At 39.8% G+C, this 21,834-nt stretch overlaps 1 protein-coding gene across 3 annotated transcripts in view; it reads left to right on the forward strand.

Moving 5' to 3' along the window:
• The window catches only part of MYO16 (myosin XVI), a 588,255-nt gene that overhangs the window by 413,944 nt on the left and 152,477 nt on the right, over positions 1-21,834 (forward strand). For all 3 annotated transcript variants that reach the window (XM_054013071.1, XM_054013089.1, XM_054013080.1), the window contains 4 exons: positions 4,309-4,426; positions 5,210-5,281; positions 5,884-6,025; positions 19,308-19,380. In XM_054013071.1, coding sequence (XP_053869046.1) covers positions 4,309-4,426; positions 5,210-5,281; positions 5,884-6,025; positions 19,308-19,380 — 405 coding nt within the window. The remainder of the gene's footprint in view (positions 1-4,308; positions 4,427-5,209; positions 5,282-5,883; positions 6,026-19,307; positions 19,381-21,834) is intronic.

A 21,834-nucleotide genomic window follows, 5' to 3' on the forward strand; every position in this document is an offset into this window, starting at 1 on the left:
CAGAAATAGTGTGGAGAAAGCAAATAGAGAAGAGTTATTTACCCCTTCACATAACACAAGAACTAGGTGTCACCTTATGAAATTATTAGGGAGTAGGTTTAAAACAAATATAAGGAAGTACTTCACACAACGCACAGTCAACGTTTGGATCTTGTTGCTAGGAGATGAAGGCCAAAAGTATTACCGGGTTAAAAAAAAGAATGAGATAAGTTCATGGAGGATAGGTCCATCAATGGCTAGTAGCCAAGATGATCATGGATGCAACTCCATGCTCTGGGTGTCCCAAAACCTCCGATTTCCATAAGCTGGGACTGGATGACAGAGGATGGATCTCTTGATAATTTCCCTGTTCTGTTCCCTTTGACCCAGCTGGCACTGGCCCCTGTCAGAGGACAGGATACTGGGCTAGATGAGCCATTGGTCTGACCCAGTATGGCCGTTCTTATGCTCTTAAAGAGAGAGAAGCTCAAAGTCGGCCTTTAACCATATAAACCAGGCAATGGAGCGAATTTGGGAATGAGTAAAGAAGGAAAACAGAAATGGGAAGAATGAAATCTAGGGTGATAAGTGTTTGGATTTGGGAACACCTTTGTATGCCATGTAATCCCCTTTCAAATCAGAAGCATGCTCATATGACTGTGACGCTCTCTCTCTGTTATACGTGAGACTATACAAGAAGTGGAGTCGCTAGGCATTACCATTGTTCAAATAAATAATAAAAATCCAGTGAACACGCATAAAAAACAAATACCCATTACCTAACATCATCCTGGTAAAGCTGAGAAAAAGCTAATGTGACAATAGGCTGGATTGTCATATGAAGTCAGGTAGGCATCATTTCTAACGGAAAGAGATCAACAGTTGTCAGCAACGATAAAGAAATAAACTGGTGATGCCATGGTGAAGCTGTTACCTAACTGGGAGCTAGACTGAGGCTCTTGTGGTGATGGAGTATTATGACGTTGCTTACAACTCCTTAGTTAAGGTAGCAACTACAGTTCCATTATCAGCTATAATTTGACACCTACCCAGACTTTCAATATGAAGAATGTATTTCTGTGAGCATTTGTGTGATTGCTACTAATAGTCTACACTTATGTGGAATACAATTAATTGCACTTTTCTTTATTCTTGATAGGCCAAATCCTGGTCTTACAGAAATCAGTAGCAAAATTCCCACTAACATCAGTGGGCCCAGCATTTAGCCCATAATGCAATCCTAGAATATGTTGCGTAGATTGTTCTGGATCTGTCAGTAGAATTCATTTTCGTAATATGAGTCCTGAATAGCAAATGTGTAGGGAAATCGTCAGGAATAAGCAGAATACTGTAACTGTTTTTCATAGTTCAACATCTTGGCAGATTTTAAATTGTACAACTTTGTTTTCAACCCCCAAATTAAACATTATATCCTAAAAGGTCAGGTTATTAAATTAAAATCCTGAAAATTCTATTAAAAACAAAACACACGTTAACATATGAAGTTAAGTTCCCCTTTGTTTTTACTCTCCTTGCCTACCATTCTCACTAGAAAAAACACAGTGCCAATGTCTGAGCAGTGTAGGGACTCCTGGCCTGAGTTAAAAAAAACCCAGCTACTTCTACAGAGACGATATTTGTAGCTGTATTGGACAGAGAAATTCTGAAGTAAAGTGGGGTGCTTTCTGTGCATACTGATTGTCATACTAATCCACAAAGTGCTGGGTCAACTCACAACTACTTTCCAGTAGTATTGGGGTTTCAACTCTGAAAACAAACCAGAATCTGGATGAGTTTCATTAGCTCTTTTGTTTGGTTAAGGAGGGGAGTTTCAGCCCCTAAATACACAGTTACAGACAAACTTTTGAGAGCAGTAGAGGACATTTGAGAGCACCTTATTATCCAAAGCAGAGTTTTTTCTCAGAGCCAGATCCTCAGTTGCACCATAGCTCCACTTGGAATAGCTGAGGAAGTGGTCTCTGGACTAACTTAGAGCAGACTCCGGCTTCTTTAGTTTCACTTGGCTGCAGTAGTCCCCGCAAGGAGCTATTTGGCCAGCGGGGATCAGTGGCACACAGCAGCACTATACACATGCCTCTTATGCTGGTGGTAATATGGTGGTTAGTATAGAGCCAGCCATGCCCTGTAATTTAGCTCTATACCACCTTTGATATCTGTGGAAAAACCCATGTACAGTGATCTCTGGTCCTTCTAGCTGCAGGGAACAGATAAGAGTTACTGACATAGCGCTTTATCTTTTTGAAGAACTACATAAACATTTCTAATTAATCCTCAACCATCCTGTGAGGCAGGCTAATATTTTTTAATATCCCTGTTTTAAAGATGGGGAATCATTATTGTCTAGGGACACAGCAAATAAGTATCTGACCCAGCACTAGAACCCAGTCTCTTGATTTCCAGAGCCACACAAAATCCTTGCGATTTAAAGTGACTCCCAGTGTCCTTGTGTGCTTGTCAATCTTTCTGAATCTTAGTTTTCCGATCTGTAAAATGGGCTAATAAACCTCTTCACTGATATCGTGACTTTTCCATCTGTAGATTTCAAATTATATAAGAAAGCATTATTAGTTTTTTTTATAGTAGCATAACTCCTGAGAGGTTGCATAAGAGATCTGTTTCCTTACCCTAGATCAGGGGTCGGCAACCTCTGGCACGCGGCTCGCCAGGGTAAGCACCCTAGCGGGCCGAGCCAGTTTGTTTACCTGCCGTGTCAGCAGGTTCAGCCGATGGCGGCTCACACTTGTTGCGGTTCGCCATCCCAGGCCAATGAGGGCGGCGGGAAGTCGTGTCCAGCACATCCCTCACCGCTTCCCGCAGCCCACATTGGCCTGGGACAGCGAACCGCAGCCAGTGGGAGCCGGGATCAGCTGAACTTGCCAACGCGGCAGGTAAACAAACTGGCCCGGTCTGCCAGGGTGCTTACCCTGGCGAGCCACATGCCAGAGGTTGCCGACCCCTGCCCTAGATCATCTGCAAACTCCTTTTTGTATCCTGTAGCAAGTCATGTAGATTCTCTATGCCTTATTTACCCAATCTGAAAAATTGCAGTAATGATATTTGCCAACTTCTAAGAGACCATGTGGTGCCTCACTATGGTTCACTGAATATAAAGAAATTATTCAGATTATTCATGGAAGAGGTAAGAATACAAATTATAGCCTTGTTCATTACCCAGGGTCATTTTGGTAGAGAAAGCAGCAAAAGGGAGAAGCATCTTTTACTAGCTCTGTTGTTTCTCCAAACATCTGGAAAACTGTCTCGGGTCAATTTCAAGAAATTTTAGATTTCTGAGCAGTTATTTGCAAAGCTAATTTGGTCTCTGCTGCAGAAGATGCTCTGGTTAAATGTTTACATATTGTAGTGCATATTTTGGCCCTGATTCTCAAAGAGTATTTAATGGGGATACTCATTGTGTGTGAAGGAAAGCACATGTATAAGTCTTCGCAGGTTTGGGCTCTAAGAATTCATTCAGTAATTATTTCAGGTTTATCAAATAAGTTCATGATCAGTTAATCTTTCTAAGTAATGCAATGTAGCTCTCTCAAGTAAATAAGGGTTCTTAGCCACATAATTTAAATCGAATTGCTAAATAGTACAAAGGGCCTTGACTATAGGCTGTTTTATTTGATTTTTGTTTGTTTTTTTAAAGATTCACAAGAACGTTTTTATAATGGGAAAACTGTTGTTTTTTCTTTTTTCCAGTCCAGTTTCCTGGACCATCATTTGCTTAATTTTAAAAACATTTTTACAAAAATCACAGAAACTATATCTGGAAAATTACAACCAAGAGATGATTGTTTTCCAAACTTATGAACATCTGAAAACAGAATATCACAATGGATTTAACAAACAAACAAACTTAACTATAGTTTTCACTACATGGAGTCTGGTATAATTTAACTTTAAACTAGACTGTTTGATTGTGAATATGACTGGCTAAAAGAAAAAAAAAGTGCTCTTCACAGATGTAGAATTTATCACTGTTAGAATTCTCAATAGGCAAGAAATGCTTATTTCTTGCAGAAATAATACTTCCATTAAAGATATTTTATTATTTCTTATCTCATCAGTTAATTTGATTTACATAAATGCAAAAGTAAAAGCATTAGACTATTCTTATTGTTCTATATACTGTATTGGCCACAGTATGATTTCTAAACCCTAAATCCTCACATAATAAATTAATAGTTTTTAGTTGAACAAATGCCACTGCTGTATATTTATAGCACATGTATGTTGTATAAAAGATCTTCTTTCATTTGTATGCCCAGCTGAACTTTTCTTTATGTTTGTGTATAAAATGTGCAGGAGGTGGAAAACCTGTTTGTAATTCTCTCAGCAATTCTGCATCTTGGAGATATTCGGTTTACTACTCTGACAGACGCTGAGACAGCATTTGTGTCAGACCTGCGGCTATTAGAACAAGGTCAGTAGAACGTGACCTTCTAGAATTGCCTACTTTGTTTCTTATAATCAGGTGATTTCACTGATTCACCAATAGATGGAAACACTGTTCCAGGCAAACAAAGATCTGCATCCTGGAGACTCATAAATTACTGGGGAAACACAGAACCCTATTGACTCTGATGCTTTATAAACTACAGATTTTTATGGGAATAAGCAAAATGCTATTGTGGCAAATTATCAAATTCAGTGTCATTCTCAATGGTGCCATTTGCCCAAAGAAATTGTATAGTGTACTTTGGTCTTTTTTATATCTATCTATCTATATCTACATATACTTTTGTTGCATGTCAACGTCTAAGCAATTTGCATTTAATAGAATTCCTTACATTCAGAAATCCTTGCCTTAAAAGCTTCTCTTGCTTTGAAGTTGCCCTGTTGGTCACTTACAAATCTCCTCAAAGTGGCTTATGAATACAGATTACCAATAAGCAGCATACCTTAACTCTAATACTAAAGAGATCCTGCCAAGCCCTAGGGAAAGTTCTGTGTAATCTGTATGACAGAAAAAAAGCTGTAATTTAATATACAGATACATTCAACCTTTACAAAGTCCTGATTATAGTAAGCCGATTTTACATGTTCATTAATTTTGATTACTGCTATGACAGCTAACTCTGCATTATTGTGTAGGCTTTTTCACTGTTTACAAAAAATAGCATTGAAATAAAAAATCTGTTTATATATTGAAATACAGTAATTGAACACATGTTCCTCTCTCTTCAAAACAACTCTTTCCTTTTAGTGGCAGGAATGTTGCAGGTATCGCCAGATGAACTTGCTTCAGCCTTAACAACGGATGTCCAGTATTTCAAAGGTACTTTCTTCCAAGTCCACATTCTAATAAATCAGACTTGGTAGCTTTTAGATCCTTCTGGTGTCTGTCAGAGCTAAAAGAGTTAATGGTTTGTTTCTAATTGTTTATGAACCAGCAAAGAGACTCTCTCAAGGATATCTTGGAGGAGATCAAACTGGGCCTTGGAATTACAGCAACCTTTTGTAACATGGAGCTCAGCAACAGATCAGAGGCTGACGCTGATAGACCTCAACTGTGGTGAACCTTGCAGCAAGGTCACAGACCAGGTCCTAATGCTAAAATTCAATGTTTTTTAAAAACCAGTGTCATTAAGAAATTCCATGCAGATAAGTCACCTGCACCAAGAAAGGAGCCTGTATGCCACACAAATTATTTTTTGTCTATGTTCGCTCCTAACCTGAGAATCTTCCAAGTATGTTAGTGGGAGCTTTTGTTATTTGACTCACTAGGTCTTTCTGCATAATTAGTACACAGCAGGGGCACGGGAAATGGGACAAGTGAAGAGGCTGGACAGAGAGATTATTATATGAAAAAGTATTTTTAAAGTAGTTTGTACACTTTATAATCATGTTTTCTTCTCCTTTTTGTGTTTACTTTCTTAGGAGACATGATCATGAGGAGACACACTATAGAGATTGCAGACTTTTACCGCGATCTTTTGGCAAAGTCACTGTATAGTCGTTTATTTAGTTTTTTAGTGAACACAATCAACTACTACCTCCAGAATCAGTATGAGAGCAGCAGGTAGGAGCTCAAGTGCTAACTAATCCCATTGGTAATCTTACATGTTGATGTCCTATTACAAAAAATCTAACGTACAAAAGACACATGAGCAATGTAGCCATCATTAAAGCATTTAATTATAGCATTCCAGTTATACTTAGTGATGTTATTGATCATTCATGGAGTGTTCCAAATTCTTCACTGCTTGATAAAAAAAATGTACCTTGTGTTCTTGTATGCAAATGAATTTACAGACCAAAGAGAGAGGTGATTATTTCTACACCAGTCAGTGTCTAATATTTATGTATCTAGATAATTAACTGCATATCAAATCCAAATCTGTAACTGCTCTAAGCTGAGTCCAGAGTTGATATGACACTGCTTTATGTTAGTAGGCATGTTATTTTTTCATGTAAGTTATTGGTATTAGTCTGTATATTCTTCTATAATGGTGTATGTTACTGCTAATTTTTTAAAAGTTGGCATTATGGCATCAAATATGGTATTTAACAAGTAGTGGTCTGGTTGGCATTTAGTTGGTGCAAAGCTCACTTATTCTTTTTCTCAATAGCTCATGATATTGGGCAGGTTATTAAAAAGAAAATTCAGCTCAAAAGCCTTCAAATACATGTTTAAATTTCACTTCTCTTTGAGTGACATCTTAAGAGTATTTTCTACAGGCCTTTAGGTAATCATCTGCTAAACTCAAACAAATTACATCTGACATGGTTTCTTGGAAAACATGAATGCCTATTAAAATGCATTAATCTCAGCAGAATTCAGACAGAAAACTAAAACAAGAGGTCTAATTAGACTGTAATATGTATGTGTCTTAACTAAGATTCAAAATGTCACATGCACACTGATAAATACCGGCTTTTTCATATATACCAAATACATGCTGGTTTGGCATTATTCACAAGTGGTAAACCACAAGTGAGTTCTGTGGCTCGTCTTTAACAAGTACCAATAATCCCTTTATACCACAGTCCACCAGGCTGTACAGGCCATATATTTAGCAGAAATACTATTTTAGAAATATTAGTTTTGTTTTTTTAAGAAATCCATCCATTTGTAAAGCCGTTGAGCCAAAATCACAATTGCTCTGCATCTCTTCCATACAGGTTTAATGTCATAAAGGGGCTTTAAAGCTACTATAGCTGGGCATCAGGGAATTCCCCCAATATAAAGGGCTTCCCTGGCTAGAGTAGAGCTGCATACCCAGCTCTATGCCAATGCAGGGAATGTACTGGAGGCATTCCAAGGTGGAAGGTGGCTTCGCCTGGGATTCTTTTACTGGACCAGCCCCTTAGAGCCACATGCAACTGGGCTCAAGTTAGAGCAACTTCAGGTTGCTCTAATCTGTGCCAGAAGTTGCCCTTGGTCTGTTCATGATGAGGGGGGTACAATGTGGCACAGAGCTATATTTTGCTCTTTCCTCCTCCCTGAGCTTCTTGGACCAGCTCAGCTCTGGCACAGAGATGAATTGGGCCCAGGCTATCTTAGGCTATGTCTACACTATGAGCTAGGGGTGTGATTCCCTTGCTCGTGTACATATACTTGCACTAGCTCTCATTGAACTAGCTCAAATATAAATATCAGTGTAGCCATGATCACGCCCTCTGACATACCAGGGCACAATCCAGACTAGTGGGGGATTGCGTCACTCTTGCCCTGCAACCTTAAGTACCTTACCATGCTTTTCTGTAGTAGCACCGAGCTGGGCCACTCGCAAACAGCTTGCCAGCATGCTGGTCACATCCTAAGGGTCTTCATGTAACTGCAGCCTGCCAACTATACCCTGGCTCTCGCTAGCCTTAGTTATAGTACAGGGTGACCCCAGCTCACCCCCAGTCCTAGATCTTCCCCCAGAAATGTATGACCTGTACTGCCCAGCCTTCTCTTGGGCAGTACAAATATATTACATTTGTTATTTCTTTAAGGGAATAATATGCCATTTTATTACCTTAAAAAATTAATTACCCAGACACTTCATCTTAAACAAACCGGATTAGATAACACAGTAAATCAAGTTTATTAACTACAAAGAGATAGATATTAAGTGAGTACAAGTAATGAGGCATAAAAATCAGAAATTGTTACAAGAAAAATAAAGAAACAATGCTCACTAATATCTACTTAAGAAACTATCTTAGCTGCAAAACAAACTTTCTCACCACATGCTCCAGCAGATTATTGCCCAAGCTTCTGGATCAGGACCCTTCCTCAAGAGTCCAACAGCTGTTTGCTTTTGTCTTCTCGAATGTGGAGAATGAGGTGGACAGGGAGAGATGGGGTACCTTGGGGGTGTTTGTCCCTCCTTTTTATGGTTTCAGTCAGTCTCTTGAAAAACATTTCCAGCTGAGAACCAGGAGACAAAGAGTTCGTGTGGCAGGATATTCCCTGCTGATTTTTTCTCCTGTTTGAACATCCTTTGTTTTTCCCTCCTGCTTGGTGACCCTGTTTACTGCTTAAATGCCAGTTAAGGCAAACATACACTCCTTTGTTCAAGACAGGTCTGTTTGACCAGTATGGTACTACATGAGTCTTAACATGTATTTTTAACAGCATACAGGGGAATCTTATAACTTCACATACAGTGTTGCCTCACATTTTATCAACAAATTGAATTTTCAAATGATACCTTACAAGGCATACTTTGGACAAAGATTATTACAATAGTGTGTAGGGTGTGAACACTGGGATGTATTCCATCACACACCCTTAACGTGTAGTTTAGATGTAGCCTTAGTTACCATGAGTCCAATTATTAAGGCTTTGGAGGGAGAGAAAAACATACAACACATTCTAAAAACCTCCAAAATTATTGGAAATAGCTTTTTTTATACATAATTATCTGTGATTTTAAGGTTTGATATTTCAGGACCTATCAAAGCTAGGAGCTGGTGTCTTTCCTGCCCGGTGCCTCTTTTTTCCTAGTCCTAACGCAATCTTAAGATGTTAGACCTTAAACTGTCACTTGTACAGGACTGCATATTGCTCATCCTATATTTTATCCAGTTGTAACTGAGTATGCTTGGGGAGAGTTCTACATTTTGGCGGGGAGAAAGATATATTTGTCAAGTTGTTTCTAATAGTCAGGCAGCCTTAATAAAAGGCAGTGCTACCTATCCGGACTATAATATGGCAGCTGTTTGAAGATGCTCAGAGGTTTGGAATCTTAGAAGTTGTCTTGGTGGAGCTGGGCAGAGTGCAGGTGAAGTAATCAAAGATATAGAATAAATGCAACTTATCACATACATCTGCAGTTTATGGATCAAATTTTACTTATTTATACCAGGGCAATCAGTGGGATTGCAACAGTGCAATTTGGAATAAGACTTGGCCCAAAGTGCGTTACAAAGTTCTTTTAACAAGACTTTATAGAACAATAAAATTTGATGCTAATGTGCTAGAAACAATCTGACTCAATATATTGAAAATCAAAGTGCATTACTAAAAAATTCTGGGCTTCACTTTCTTTGTGGAATTACTATAATTTGATCATTAATATTGATTTTTTTATTTACTATGAAATAGCTAATGGGTGGTTTACAGGTGAAGAAAAACTGGATGATTGTCATTAGATTTAAGGGGAAAAAAGTGTACTGAGTAGATGCGAGAACATAGCTATCTAGGTGCAAAGTGGATAAAAGCATTGCCAGAATCTGACAAACACATTAATGAATAATGCCAGTTAAATCAATGTACAGCAGCAGTTTGAATAACAATGTAAAGATAGAGTTATTATTCACCTTCAGGAAAATTGAACTTGTTCATTCATAGTGACTCACAATTTTGTCTAATTAAAGCACCATTTTTATATTAACCAGCATAATTATAACCATGAATACAAATGAAGGCTGATTACCAAGTACTTCCATGTTCACAGCTTTGTCTGTCGTGTATGATATTGTTTTTAAGGAGGGCACTATGACAGGAAACTAATCATGTGTGATTAGAGTTCTAAAATTTGACTATAGAAAAGTAACTCCAAATGCTTGTTAGTGCTCATCATTGTTAAAAAAGAATATTTATTAACTTTTTTAGTTTCAAGTATATTAGATGCTTCTGTTCTATCTACTGTATTTTACAAACCATCTGCATGAGTGTTTAAGACCTTGTATTGCTAAGGTTTATTGTATTGCTAACAAACTTGCTGATTGTGAGCTTTGGATAATAGAGCCTTAAACAAATATCATTGACTGTTGCAATTTAAATTATTTGATTACCCTTTGGCAGTGTCAGGTCTAGAGCATCTGACATTAGTACCAATATATCATGTATTAATGTGACATATCAGGAAGTCCTGACTGATAGTTGAAAGAGGGCCTGTTCATAGAGTACTAGCAATGCCTATAAGGCTCAGAAAATGTTTATCTTTTCTAACTGATGAAAAAAATATTGAATTGGATATGTTTAGTTTGGAAAACCTAGTTTTTTGTCTGGCCTTGCTACCTATGCCCCTTACAAAGTAGCGGGTACTATGTTCGTAGTAATTTGTTAGCAAAAGAAAAAGTCTCCCTGTTTCATTACCTGAAGATGGGGCTAATGCCAAAATATTTGAGGCACTGCAGACTAGCAAATGAGGTTAGCTTTTGATTATGGCTTCGTATCCATGGTGTTAAGTCAGCCACAGGCAATTTCCCTTTGAAATATAATCTACCAAATATTTCTGAAACCATATTTTGAATCTTTCAACAGTGTAATTTTTTATCCATAGTAAAATCTTTTCAAATATTGACAGAATATAACAGTGGCAACATTTGTTTTGGCACAAGGAAAATACTGGAAATCTCATTCACAGAATTCCTTCACATGCATTATGCATCATTTGAGTTCTAATAAGATCACATGCAAGATAGTTTTGAGGCATATAGCTATCAGCCTTAGAGAAGAAATCAGTAGGAATTTTTCCCTTTCTTGACAAAAATTTCTATTCATCTATCACTGAGCTCAGCAATAGGAGGGTATCATAGGGGGACCCTTCAACTGAAAACATGAACCAACAGCATGAAGGAACATTCCCCCATATGATTTGGAAAATAAAAATCCCTAATGCAGTATGGGGCATAATGTCATTTTTTGAGCTTTGGCCCAGTATGCATTGTTGTTGGGGGGTTTTTTATGCTTACTCATAAAAGACAAAAACAGATTCTTAAACTGCAGAACAAATCTAGCCTTTCAAGAGATGGGAAAGTTAGCTAGCATTGAGTGAACTGAGGAAGGTTTTTAATCAACCTGGATACTGTGGTTGAAGAAAATCTTCACCACCCACTACTAGTCATGCAAGTATCTGCAGCATCAGAAGTTCAGTCTGTGATTCCTTCCTCCTCCCCCGTCCCCACTCCTCATGTCCAACCTGCATATACCAGTCAGGCCTCAGAGGAGTGGGTAAACAGAAAAGTCAGTGCCTCCACAGTGTCTGAGGGATAATCAAGAGAATTAGAGACCCACTAAGTCAGTTCCATCAACCTTTACATTTATGTTTTAATAATCGTTGTAGGCAAAGGTGAACTGCTGTTCTGGCAATGTATGTGTAGGAGTATAGGCCTACACTAGGCCTCAGTTGGAAAGGCTATATACTGTATCAAATCATCATAGTACTTCCCCTTGTTAATCAGTATCACTTGTAGTTTATCCAGATCAAACTTAAACCAGCTAGCTTTCATCCTGGTCACTGCCAGATGTTGGAGGAGCAGGGTGAGGACTGTGTCTGGATCAGATGAAAAGGAGATGTAAAGCTGAGTGCCATCATAGTGATGACATGTTAAGCCATACAACCTCACAGTCGCACCTCATTGCTTTACATAGACATTGAACCAAAGGGATGATATGACTGGACTTTACTGAAGTCCATAGCTGAAAACCTTCAGGAGCAGAAGAGTAGTTACTCAATATCAACATGTAAGATTGCTCTGAAATGAGTGTGCAGAACCATTCTAAGGGAATTTTGTCCATCTCTCCCAAGAATTGCAAATGGGTCAACAGCACCTCATGATCATCACTGGTATGACATCTGCCACGGTAATATCAATCAGGAAACCTGGTATCTATAAGTTGCTCTTAGGAGTTGGGTTTCAGAGTGGCAGCTGTATTAGACTGTATCAGCAAAAACAATGAGGAGTCCTCGTGGCACCTTAGAGACTAACACATTTATTTGGGCATAAGCTTTCGTGGGCTAAAACCCACTTCATCAAATGCATGGAGTGAAAAATACAGTAAGCAGTATAAATATTACAGCACATGAAAAGATGGGAGTTGCATTACCAAGTAGGGAGAGCTGCCCGGTGTTAAATTTAAAAGCCCTTTTAGAACCAGTTGTCCTGTGTGGGACAACCGGTTCCAAAAGGGCTTCTAAATTTAACAACTGGTTCCCGTGAACCAGTGCAAACCGGCTCCAGCTCGCCACTGCTAACGAGGCCAATTCAATCAAGGTGTACGTCACCCATTTCCAACAGTTGACAAGAAGGTGTGAGTATCAGCAGAGGGAAAATTACTTTTTGTAGTGACCCATCCACTCCCAGTCTTTATTTAGGCCTAATTCAGTGGTGGCCAGTTTGCAAATTAATCCCAGTTCTGCAATTTCTCGCTGAAGTCTGTTTTTGAAGTTTTTGTTGTTGAAGAATTGCCCCTTTTAAGTCTGTTATTGAGTGTCCAGGGAGATTGAAGTGTTCTTCTACTGGTTTTTGAATGTTACAATTCTTGATATCTGATTTGTGTCCATTTATTCTTTTGTGTAGAGACTGTATGGTTTGGCCAATATACATGGCAGAGGGACATTGCTGGCACATGATGGCATATATCACATTGGTAGATGTGCAGGTGAACAAGCTCCTGATGGTGTGGCTGCTGTGGTTAGGTCCTATGGTGCTGTCCCTTGAATAGATATGCATACAGAGTTGGCAACAGGGTTTGTTGCAGGGATTGGTTCCTGGGTTAGTGTTTTTATTGTGTGGTGTGTAGTTGCTGGTGAGTATTTGCTTCAGGTTGAGGGGCTGTCCTTCAGGATAGGTTGTAGATCCTTGATGATGCGCTGGAGAGGTTTTAGTTGGGGGATGTAAGTGATGGCTAGTGGCGTCCTGTCCTGTTACAGGACAGGCCCAACAAAGAAAGTAACAGAATACCACTAGCCATCACCTACAGCCCCCTACGAAAACCTCTCCTAGAGCATCATCAAGGATCTACAACCTAGATCACAGCCACACCATCAGGAGCTTGCTAAAGGATGATCCCTCATTCTCAGAGACCTTGGGAGACAGGCCAGCCCTCACTTACCAACAGCCACACCATCAGGGGCTCGTTCACCTGCACATCTACCAAAGTGATATATGCCACCAGAAATCTCAAGGGACACATATTAAAAAGGAAGAATTTTCTTTCTCAATAGTCCTTATTTTACTTTACTTTCTTTTAGGATTTCTCAACAGTATTGACACTTAGACAATGTAAATATTGAGTCTTTCAAACTTAATGAGAAGTAAAACCAATATCACAATATAGGAATATTGGCTCTAGAGACTTCTTTCTTTCAATAAGTAAGGTGTGTGCTTCTATATTTCCAGGCCATGTTTAATGAAGGTAAGAAAGCAGTGCTTTGTAAACTTTGTAAACATGAGAAAACAGATCCTTCTATTTTGCTTTGGAAATCTCTGTTATGATTAATTTAAGAAAAGTAATTTTGCTGGAATTAGTATGATTGACAACTAAGCAAGAAAAATATGTCCCAACCCTCTCCTGGGGGGAAAAGTCTTAAAGTGGGATAAGGACACATACACATAAATGTAGTGAAGTAATTTATAGCCAACTATAAAATATTATTTTAATTAGTGTATTACATTGTCTGTTGAAATTTAAGTTACCGAAAATGGGCAAAAAGTTAACAAAGATAATGACTGGATTTCTTAATCAAATCCATTTTTCCAGCTCTACACTATGATGACAGGAAGACAGACTTAAGGACCAGTGTGGGGCTGCAGTTATTCTGATATAGCTCCTAGTAGCCAGACTAGGTGGCTCTTATTAAAAGGGGAAAAAAATCGAGTCCGATTTATGTAGTGTGACTGCACTGCATGCGGGTGTGGAGAGAGAGAGAGAGATGACCTCACTGAGGACACAAGGGCCAGGAATCTCAAGTAGAGCAGATCAAATTCTTTTGACAAACTTTTTTTCTGTCAACATGTTTCATGGAAATGTGTCAGTTTGGACAAAACTTTTGTCAAGATAGCCAATATCCCAATGGTTAGGGCACGCTTCTCGGATGTGGAAGAAACAGTTTCCACATTGGACCTAATACTACTTTCACAACCTCAATTTTTTTTGTGAAACAAAATTATTATTTTCTGGCCAGCTGTATCCTCTGAAGATATTCTGTGCCAGTCAGGCTAGAAGCAGGATTGGGATAAGGTTTAGTGGTTTTCAGGTGTGTCCAAATATAAGTGCAAGATGATTTAGTTAAAACTATGCTGCTCAAGACAGCAGACCCCATTCATGTCACCTTTGTCCTTGGGGATTTCTGGAGATGAGGTACAGCAATGGTCCTTGGGTAGGATGCCTGAGATGATGATAGTCATTATTATGGCCAATTGTTTTAGGGACCTTCCACCCTGCTGGGGTTAAAGAAGTCATGGAACTCTCTTGTTCATCAGAAGGAAAATCTCACAGGCAGTGGCAAGGCTCTGTCTAATAGTATTAACATAGGACTTGAGGAAAGGGAGCCTGATGGGTTACATAGTGGTGAAGCAAGGAAAGCAGGCCCTGGGTATTGCTCTGAGAGGAAGTTACATGGAAAGGTATTAGGCTTTCTGGGAGAGGTGAAGAATTATTTTATCTAATTTATCTGTCTTGAAATTTATAGAGGCAGGGTGGGTGAAGTATATCTTTTATTAGAGCAACTTCTGTTGGTGAAAGAAACAAGATTTTGATCTTTCACAAAGCTCTTCTTCAGGTCTTGGAAAGATACTCAGAGTGTCACAGCTAACTATAAGGTGGAACAAATTGTTAAGCATAAGGAGTTAACACATGTGGCAAGAGACTATTCAAGGTGAAGTGAGCTGCTGACACCTCTGCAGTCGGAGGAGAAAGGAGGGTTACAGGTTGTTGTAATGAGACCTAAATCCAGTGCCTTTTTGAGTCCACGATTTTAAACTCTCAGACTTGTCTTTTGAAGATATTGTGCATGTTTCCTTTTGAGAACAAGGACCAAGAGATTAGATATGGAGTGATTGTTTTGTGAAAAATGTTCACCTCAGGATGATATGGTGTTTTTGTTGTTACCATTTTTCTATGTGAGTTCATTCATGAGTGTAGTGATTGTTTCATTTCATCTACATAACTGTTCTTCGTGCATTTAGTGCACTGGATGAGGTACACCACATGTTTTGATAGTCTTGCATAGGACCCAGGGATTTTGAAAGGTGTGTTGTGGTGGGTATTGATCATCTCAGCAGTGGAGATATATCTAGAAGTTTTGCATCTGTTGTTCTGGCAGGGTCTGATGCTACTTTTGAGTTGTGTGTTCTGGTCTGTTGGGATCTTGCTTCTGATGATAAGCCCGGCAAGATTGGGGGTTATTTGAAGGCCAGAAGAGGGGGTTCGGAAAATATTTCTTTCAGGATGGGGTCCCCATTTAATATGGGTTGTATGATAGCCCATATGGGTTCCAGTGTAGGGTGGTATTTGACAACTAGAGATGTGTGGTCAATGTTTTTTTTTTTTTTCTTGTATTGAAGCAGGTTCTCTCGAGGTATTAGGGTGGCCTGTTCCATGATATGATCTACTTCTCTGGTGAAGTCTCTTTGTTAAGGGAAGGTGGTTTTAAATGTATTAAGGTGTATATCCCAGACTTTCTCCTCGGATTATATTCTGTGGCATCTGAGCGTCTGGCTGTAGACAACAGATTTCTTGTTTGGAGTGGTTACTGGATCTGTGAAGATAGGTGTGTTGATCCTTGTGTTTATTATATATAGGTGTCTGTAGGATTCCATTGTTGAAAACCCTAGCAATAGGGTGTATTTTAGACAACATTGTATGTAGGTTAACTGAGGGAAAGGCATGGGAGAACTCATCATTTTGCAAATACTATTAAGGTAAATCGACGGATATTTGCCAATCCACAAATAACAAAGGCATTCTGGTGTTCATTCAACTTTCAAATGTGTTTACTAAAATTATAACATGCTAAGTATTTAAAAGAATATACAGTGTTTTCAGGGAAGATGGTAGATGTTCCTTTCGAAAATGACTATGGTCCAAATTCTGCCCTCTTTTAGGTGTGTGTAACTCTCCCTGGGTTTAATTTAGACCCATGCTGTTTGCTATTATAACTTCTGAATGAATGCAAAGTATAAACATTAGAGATGATTCATCTATTGGTGATCCTCTTGAAAATGCAGAGAGTACAAGGCTGGTATATCTCTGCTTAAATGGAGACTTGAATCATGAGCATATGAGACTGAAGCTTACATTATTTAAGCAAAAAGTTAAAATGGGTTGCATTATTAGAAATGTAGCCCATGCTATTTCTCTTTTTCTTGGTGAAGAAATTTTCTCATATGCTAATCAATCTCATGATAACCTCTCCCACCCAACAAAGTCAGTCTAGTCTAGATTTATTATGCATCTCTCTGTCATTTGAGAATATAGTCAGTCTTCCAATGACCAGTAGAGTTAATGCAACTATTGAACTACTACTCCTCAGAAATGAATGGGAACTTTTGGGGTATGACAGCTAAGGAACGCTTTTAAAAATGCCTTGCCTGTCTGAGAGGAAGGCTCAGAATGTCAGCAAAGATGTTGGTAATTCTGTTGTTTTATTAAATGTAAGAGGTTTCTGGGGGAGTGGGTTGAGGTAAGTAGGTGCTGTTTTGAAATTTAGGGCCAGATCCTCACCTGGTATGAATGGATGCTGCTGAATTGACTTCAGAGGAACTACACCAATTGAGGATTTAACATTTTATACTTTTTTTCGGCTTAACTACCCGATATACATATTTGATTAATGGGGATGATATGCACTGCTGACAAGTAACTTTATGTAAGCACCCTCATATATAGAGAGAGGAGATGTCTGTTCTGCTGAAGCCCAAATGCTGATCCTGGAAACAAAGCTCAAGTAAGAGGGACAGCTGTTGAATGGTGGAGGTACCAAAGTCCCACACTTTCAAATGTTTTGGTACATGCAAATAGCCACCCCTAAGAATGTTCAAAGTTGTCTGAATGCCCAGTGGCTTGGGCAATTGAACTGGGCAGATTAAGGCAGGGTACACAAACTGGAGGAAGATATTCACACCTCAACTCCTCATTGACTGCTCTGTAGTCTGTGCACCTTTGAAGCAGACAGCACAGAGTGTAAGAATCCCCAAATAAAAATTTGAGACAGACAGGTTTTACTGAGGAGTACACAACTGGTGTAGGGAAAGAGGAGGATAGTGAGGATTAGGGGATAGGAGAGGCAGGGTGCAGGAGATGAAAGAGATACATATAGCAGGGTTTAGAGTGACGGTTTTCACTGGGGGAATTGGGAGTCGGAAGAGGCTGCAGTAGCCCAGCTAACCGAGCTGGATACATTCTGAGGCAACTCAGGGAAAGGATAGTGAAGGAAAGAGGTCAAGGCTCTGAGCAGAGATGGCCTTTCCTTCCTCTCAGGCTCTATGATCCTCAGAGGACCTTCCTTGTCTCTCCTGAGCCTGAGGTCATACAGAGATACAGGCTTACCCCTGAATTGATCCAGTACCTCTAGGATGTGATGACATGAAGGAAGCTGTGGAGGCTGACCTGGAGCAATAATGTCCACTGTTCCAGCCAGAGTACTTGGCATCCCTGCCACTTGGCGTCGATGCTCTTGTGTCTTTTCCGAGGACCATCAGGGACACTATGGGCATCAGTGAAGCCTATTTGTGTCTAAGGGTATGACTACACTGCATTTTAAAACCCACAGCAATGAGTGTCAGAGCCCAGATCTATAGACTTGGGCTTGCAGGGCTCGCTCTGTGGCACTAAAAGCATCTGGGAAGATGTTTGGACTTGGGCTCTGAAGCCTAGGGAAGGTTGGTTTCAAAGCCCAAGCTCCAGCCTGCGCTGCTACACTACTGTTTTTAGTGCCTGAGCACGAGACTCACACACCCAAGTCTGTAGACCTGGGCTCTGAGACTTGCTGCTGCAGGTTTTAAAATACAGTGTAGATGCTAAACCCTAAAAGGGCTTCCTAAATCTAAGAGCCCAAGGGATAAAGATGAACTTCTCTATGGGTAGGCAGACCCAGCATTAAATTATTCAGGAATCCTACATTATGGTGAACTTACCATCTATACCGGTCCCCGTGTATGGTTCACACTTCCCTCTGAGGGGACCGATGGCAGGAAATGCAACCTATAGAAATCAAAACCACACCTGTGCTATGAGTATGATAGCTATGCACCAGGGTTTATGGGTTTGGTAGCTAGATATCTGGCGACATACCACAGCTCCTACATCCTTCCATTGCCCCCATTAACTGTTACCTGGTTTACACACAATGCCCACAGCTTCTGTGTTACATTGGCACATATGGTTGTTGGGTGCTTGCCTGGCAATATGTCCACAAAGTTTGGGGGCTTTTCTTTTCATTGATTTTTATAATGGTGTTGTCAATGTCTAGATCTGTGCAGTTGAGCTTCCTTGTCTGCACTGTCACTAGTACCAGCCTAAAATCTTGTAGGCTTGGGTAATCTCCAACAGTGACTGAAAATGATATTTTACATGGCTCACTAGATGTCCAAGTGCCATTAGCATATATAAGTTGAGACTTTTCCTATGCTAATATGCATCCATTTGGCATTTCCACTCTGCACTGAGCACACAGGAAATAGGTACAGATGTTTTGGAAAAATCCCGCTGAAAAATGGATGCTTGGGCAACTGGGTGCATCCAGACACCTACCCATTCCCACTAGCTGCCCATCTCACATCTGAGTTATCAGATGGGCTCCTGAATGTTTGAAAACATTGGTCTTAGTGTAAACAAGCGAAACATTTTTCGGATTTATTTTATTCTATATTTAAACGGTGGCTGTTGAAACTGCTTAGACCTCTGGAATATTAACAATCCCTGTGCAGGGTGGCTCATGGGGTAGGGTGCTGATGAGGCAGTCAAAGTCAGTGCAGTTTGTCACAAGGATTTATCATGTATGTGGTGTGCTTATGTACACCATACTATTTTGTAGTGTGTGGAGTACTTGCATCCTAGAACAAAACTTATATGGACAGGAGCAATACATTTTCCACTTGCTTGAATACCTGTAACCTGTACTATCTTATTGTTTCAGTGACCAGGTATTTGAAATTGGAATATTGGATATCTTTGGGTTTGAGGAATTTCAAAAGAATAAGTATGAACAGGTAAGTTGCTTTATTTTGCTGGATTGGTTGCAAGTATAAATGCTGTTTATCTGATACGCTTTTATTTTTTTGAGACAAAACAAGCATTTGCCCCAACTGAAAACAATGTCACACACAGGAGAAAAATGTTGCTCTTACAATAAATTCTTCCCATTCTGCCATCGTGGCTCTAAATTAAAATTCAGGCTTTGCAGAGTTATTAATCATTTTCAAAGAAGCTAGTAAACATCTAACATAATTGCTTGGGAGAACAATAGTATCTGCTTTAAAAAATATTTTCAGAGAAGTACTTCTTGTTGTCTGGTTTCTTGCTTATGGAACTGATACTTCAAGTAGGTCAGTGAGTGGGAGGATAGTAGACTGGATTAGAAGTAAGATCAAGAGGTCTGCAGACGCTTTGGATAAAGAATAGAATGAAAATATCACATTATGTTCAGTGCTATTATTGGCAGATTCACCTCTGTATGACATTACAGCATGTGACTTTTTAAAAAGCTGAATTAAAACCATTGAAAAGAAATTAATCTAGCATTCTGAATGCTTAAAAATCCATTTAAAATCAAACACTTTGTGAAAATTGTACAACTATGTGTTCACCTTTTAGCATCACTTATTGGATCCAAAGATTTTCAGAACTGAATGTTTTACAAAACATACTGACCTCTGCCCACAGAACTGAAAGAAAATGTCTATTATTGTTCAGTTGTTCATTGTGTACTGCAGCAGCAAAAGAAAATTAAAGAAGTAGCAGGAAGGGAAGTGACTTCAGTACCAACAAAAGCCAAAAGGTTTATTATGCTGTGAAATCAGTGGAAATGTAGAGGTTGCTCTCTTCCCCCAGTAAATTCTTTATTTTATGGGTGGCTCAACTTTCTCTCCAACTCTCTCTTTGATTCCCTCCAATTTGGCTTCTGATCAGTTCATACTCTCCTCCTCCCTCCCTAGTCAGCAATCTCTGCTGGCCAACATGGTGGAACTATGACTCAACCTGCTCCCCACCCTTCCCCAACCTCAAGATGACATCTTTGGGCTCAGTATGCCTTGGGGAGTTATTAGGATACAGTTCCTGAGCTTCTCTAGATGCAGGGATTACAACTCCCCCTAATCCTTGTGCAGACTGCACAAGAAGAGGGGTCCTTCTTACTCCCTTCCCTCCCCCGCACCCACTTCACACCTGCTTAAGGGCTAGGCAGACTCCAGCCCTTAACCTTTATATGTAAGCACAGACCATAATATCAAGTCAAAGGGACACTTGAGATATTCAAATTGAAAGAAGACAGAATTTTAAAGAGATTCTAATAAACATCGGGGGTACATTAATTAAACAGTCTGTATATTAATCTATAATATCTAAATATTCCAATCTATTGCTTTTCCTACACAATATACACACTTCAGTCATATGAGAATCGAAAACCCTTTGTAGATTTTTCAACCCAAGTAGTGATATGTAGGTGTTGTATGTTTGTAACAGACATAACTTGTATGAATCATACTGGCACACAGGGACCCAAATAATTGTGTTCACCAAATATACACACCAGGCAAGCCTCTAAGCTATATATGCTCTGCTTCCCCAGATAGATACTGACAGCTTCTAAAACACACACCATGGTGACGGCTACTGAGAGGCCATAAACTATTTTAAAGGGATACTGTCCTCAGGGCCGGCTCTAACTTTTTTGCCGCCCCAAGCAAAAAAAAAAAGAGTGCCGCCCCGCCCTGCCCAAACAAAAACAACCCCCCCTGAGCCCTGTCCCGCCGAAACAAAAACAACCCCACCGAAACAAAAACAACCCCTCCGAGCGCCGCCCCGCCCAAACAAAAACAACCAACCCCCCCAAGCGCCACCCCTCCAAACCAAAAAAAAAAAAATACCCCCGAGCGCTGCCCCGCTGAAACAAAACAAACAAAAAACCCGAGCACCCCCCGCCACCCCAAGATTGGCCGCCCCTTACAAGGTGCCGCCCAAGCATGTGCTTGGTCAGCTGGTGCCTGGAGCTGGCCCTGACTGTCCTACTCTTGTTCACTATAGTTAAAATCACTTAGTAAGACATGATTATTGCAAGAGAGCACTGGATCTTGGGATGCAAGCACACATCCCAATGTGCCTTTTACAGCTCTTGAATCCTTTAAGATCAGGGATTGCTGGGAGTTGTAGTGTGTAGACAGTACTCACGATGGCAGGTCAGCTGACAAAGTATCATATGACTGCCAGCTGGAGAGTATAAGAAAGGAAGGCTTCTGGGTTTGTCTTGGGGAGATGAGGGTTGAGGAAATACTCTGAGGGAAATCCCTCTCTGTGGACTGGGCAGGAGTCCTCAGAATTAGCTAGGAAAGACTATCTAGTGGGAAGTGTGTGTTCTCTACTTATCCAGCTTGTGGAAAGTGGAGCCAGGTGTCTGTTACCCACAGTTTTGTGTTATTTTTTATTTTCTGTCTCTTATTAAAACT

This window comes from Malaclemys terrapin, chromosome 1 (genome assembly GCF_027887155.1).
Source record: "Malaclemys terrapin pileata isolate rMalTer1 chromosome 1, rMalTer1.hap1, whole genome shotgun sequence".
Lineage (NCBI taxonomy): Eukaryota > Metazoa > Chordata > Testudines > Emydidae > Malaclemys > Malaclemys terrapin.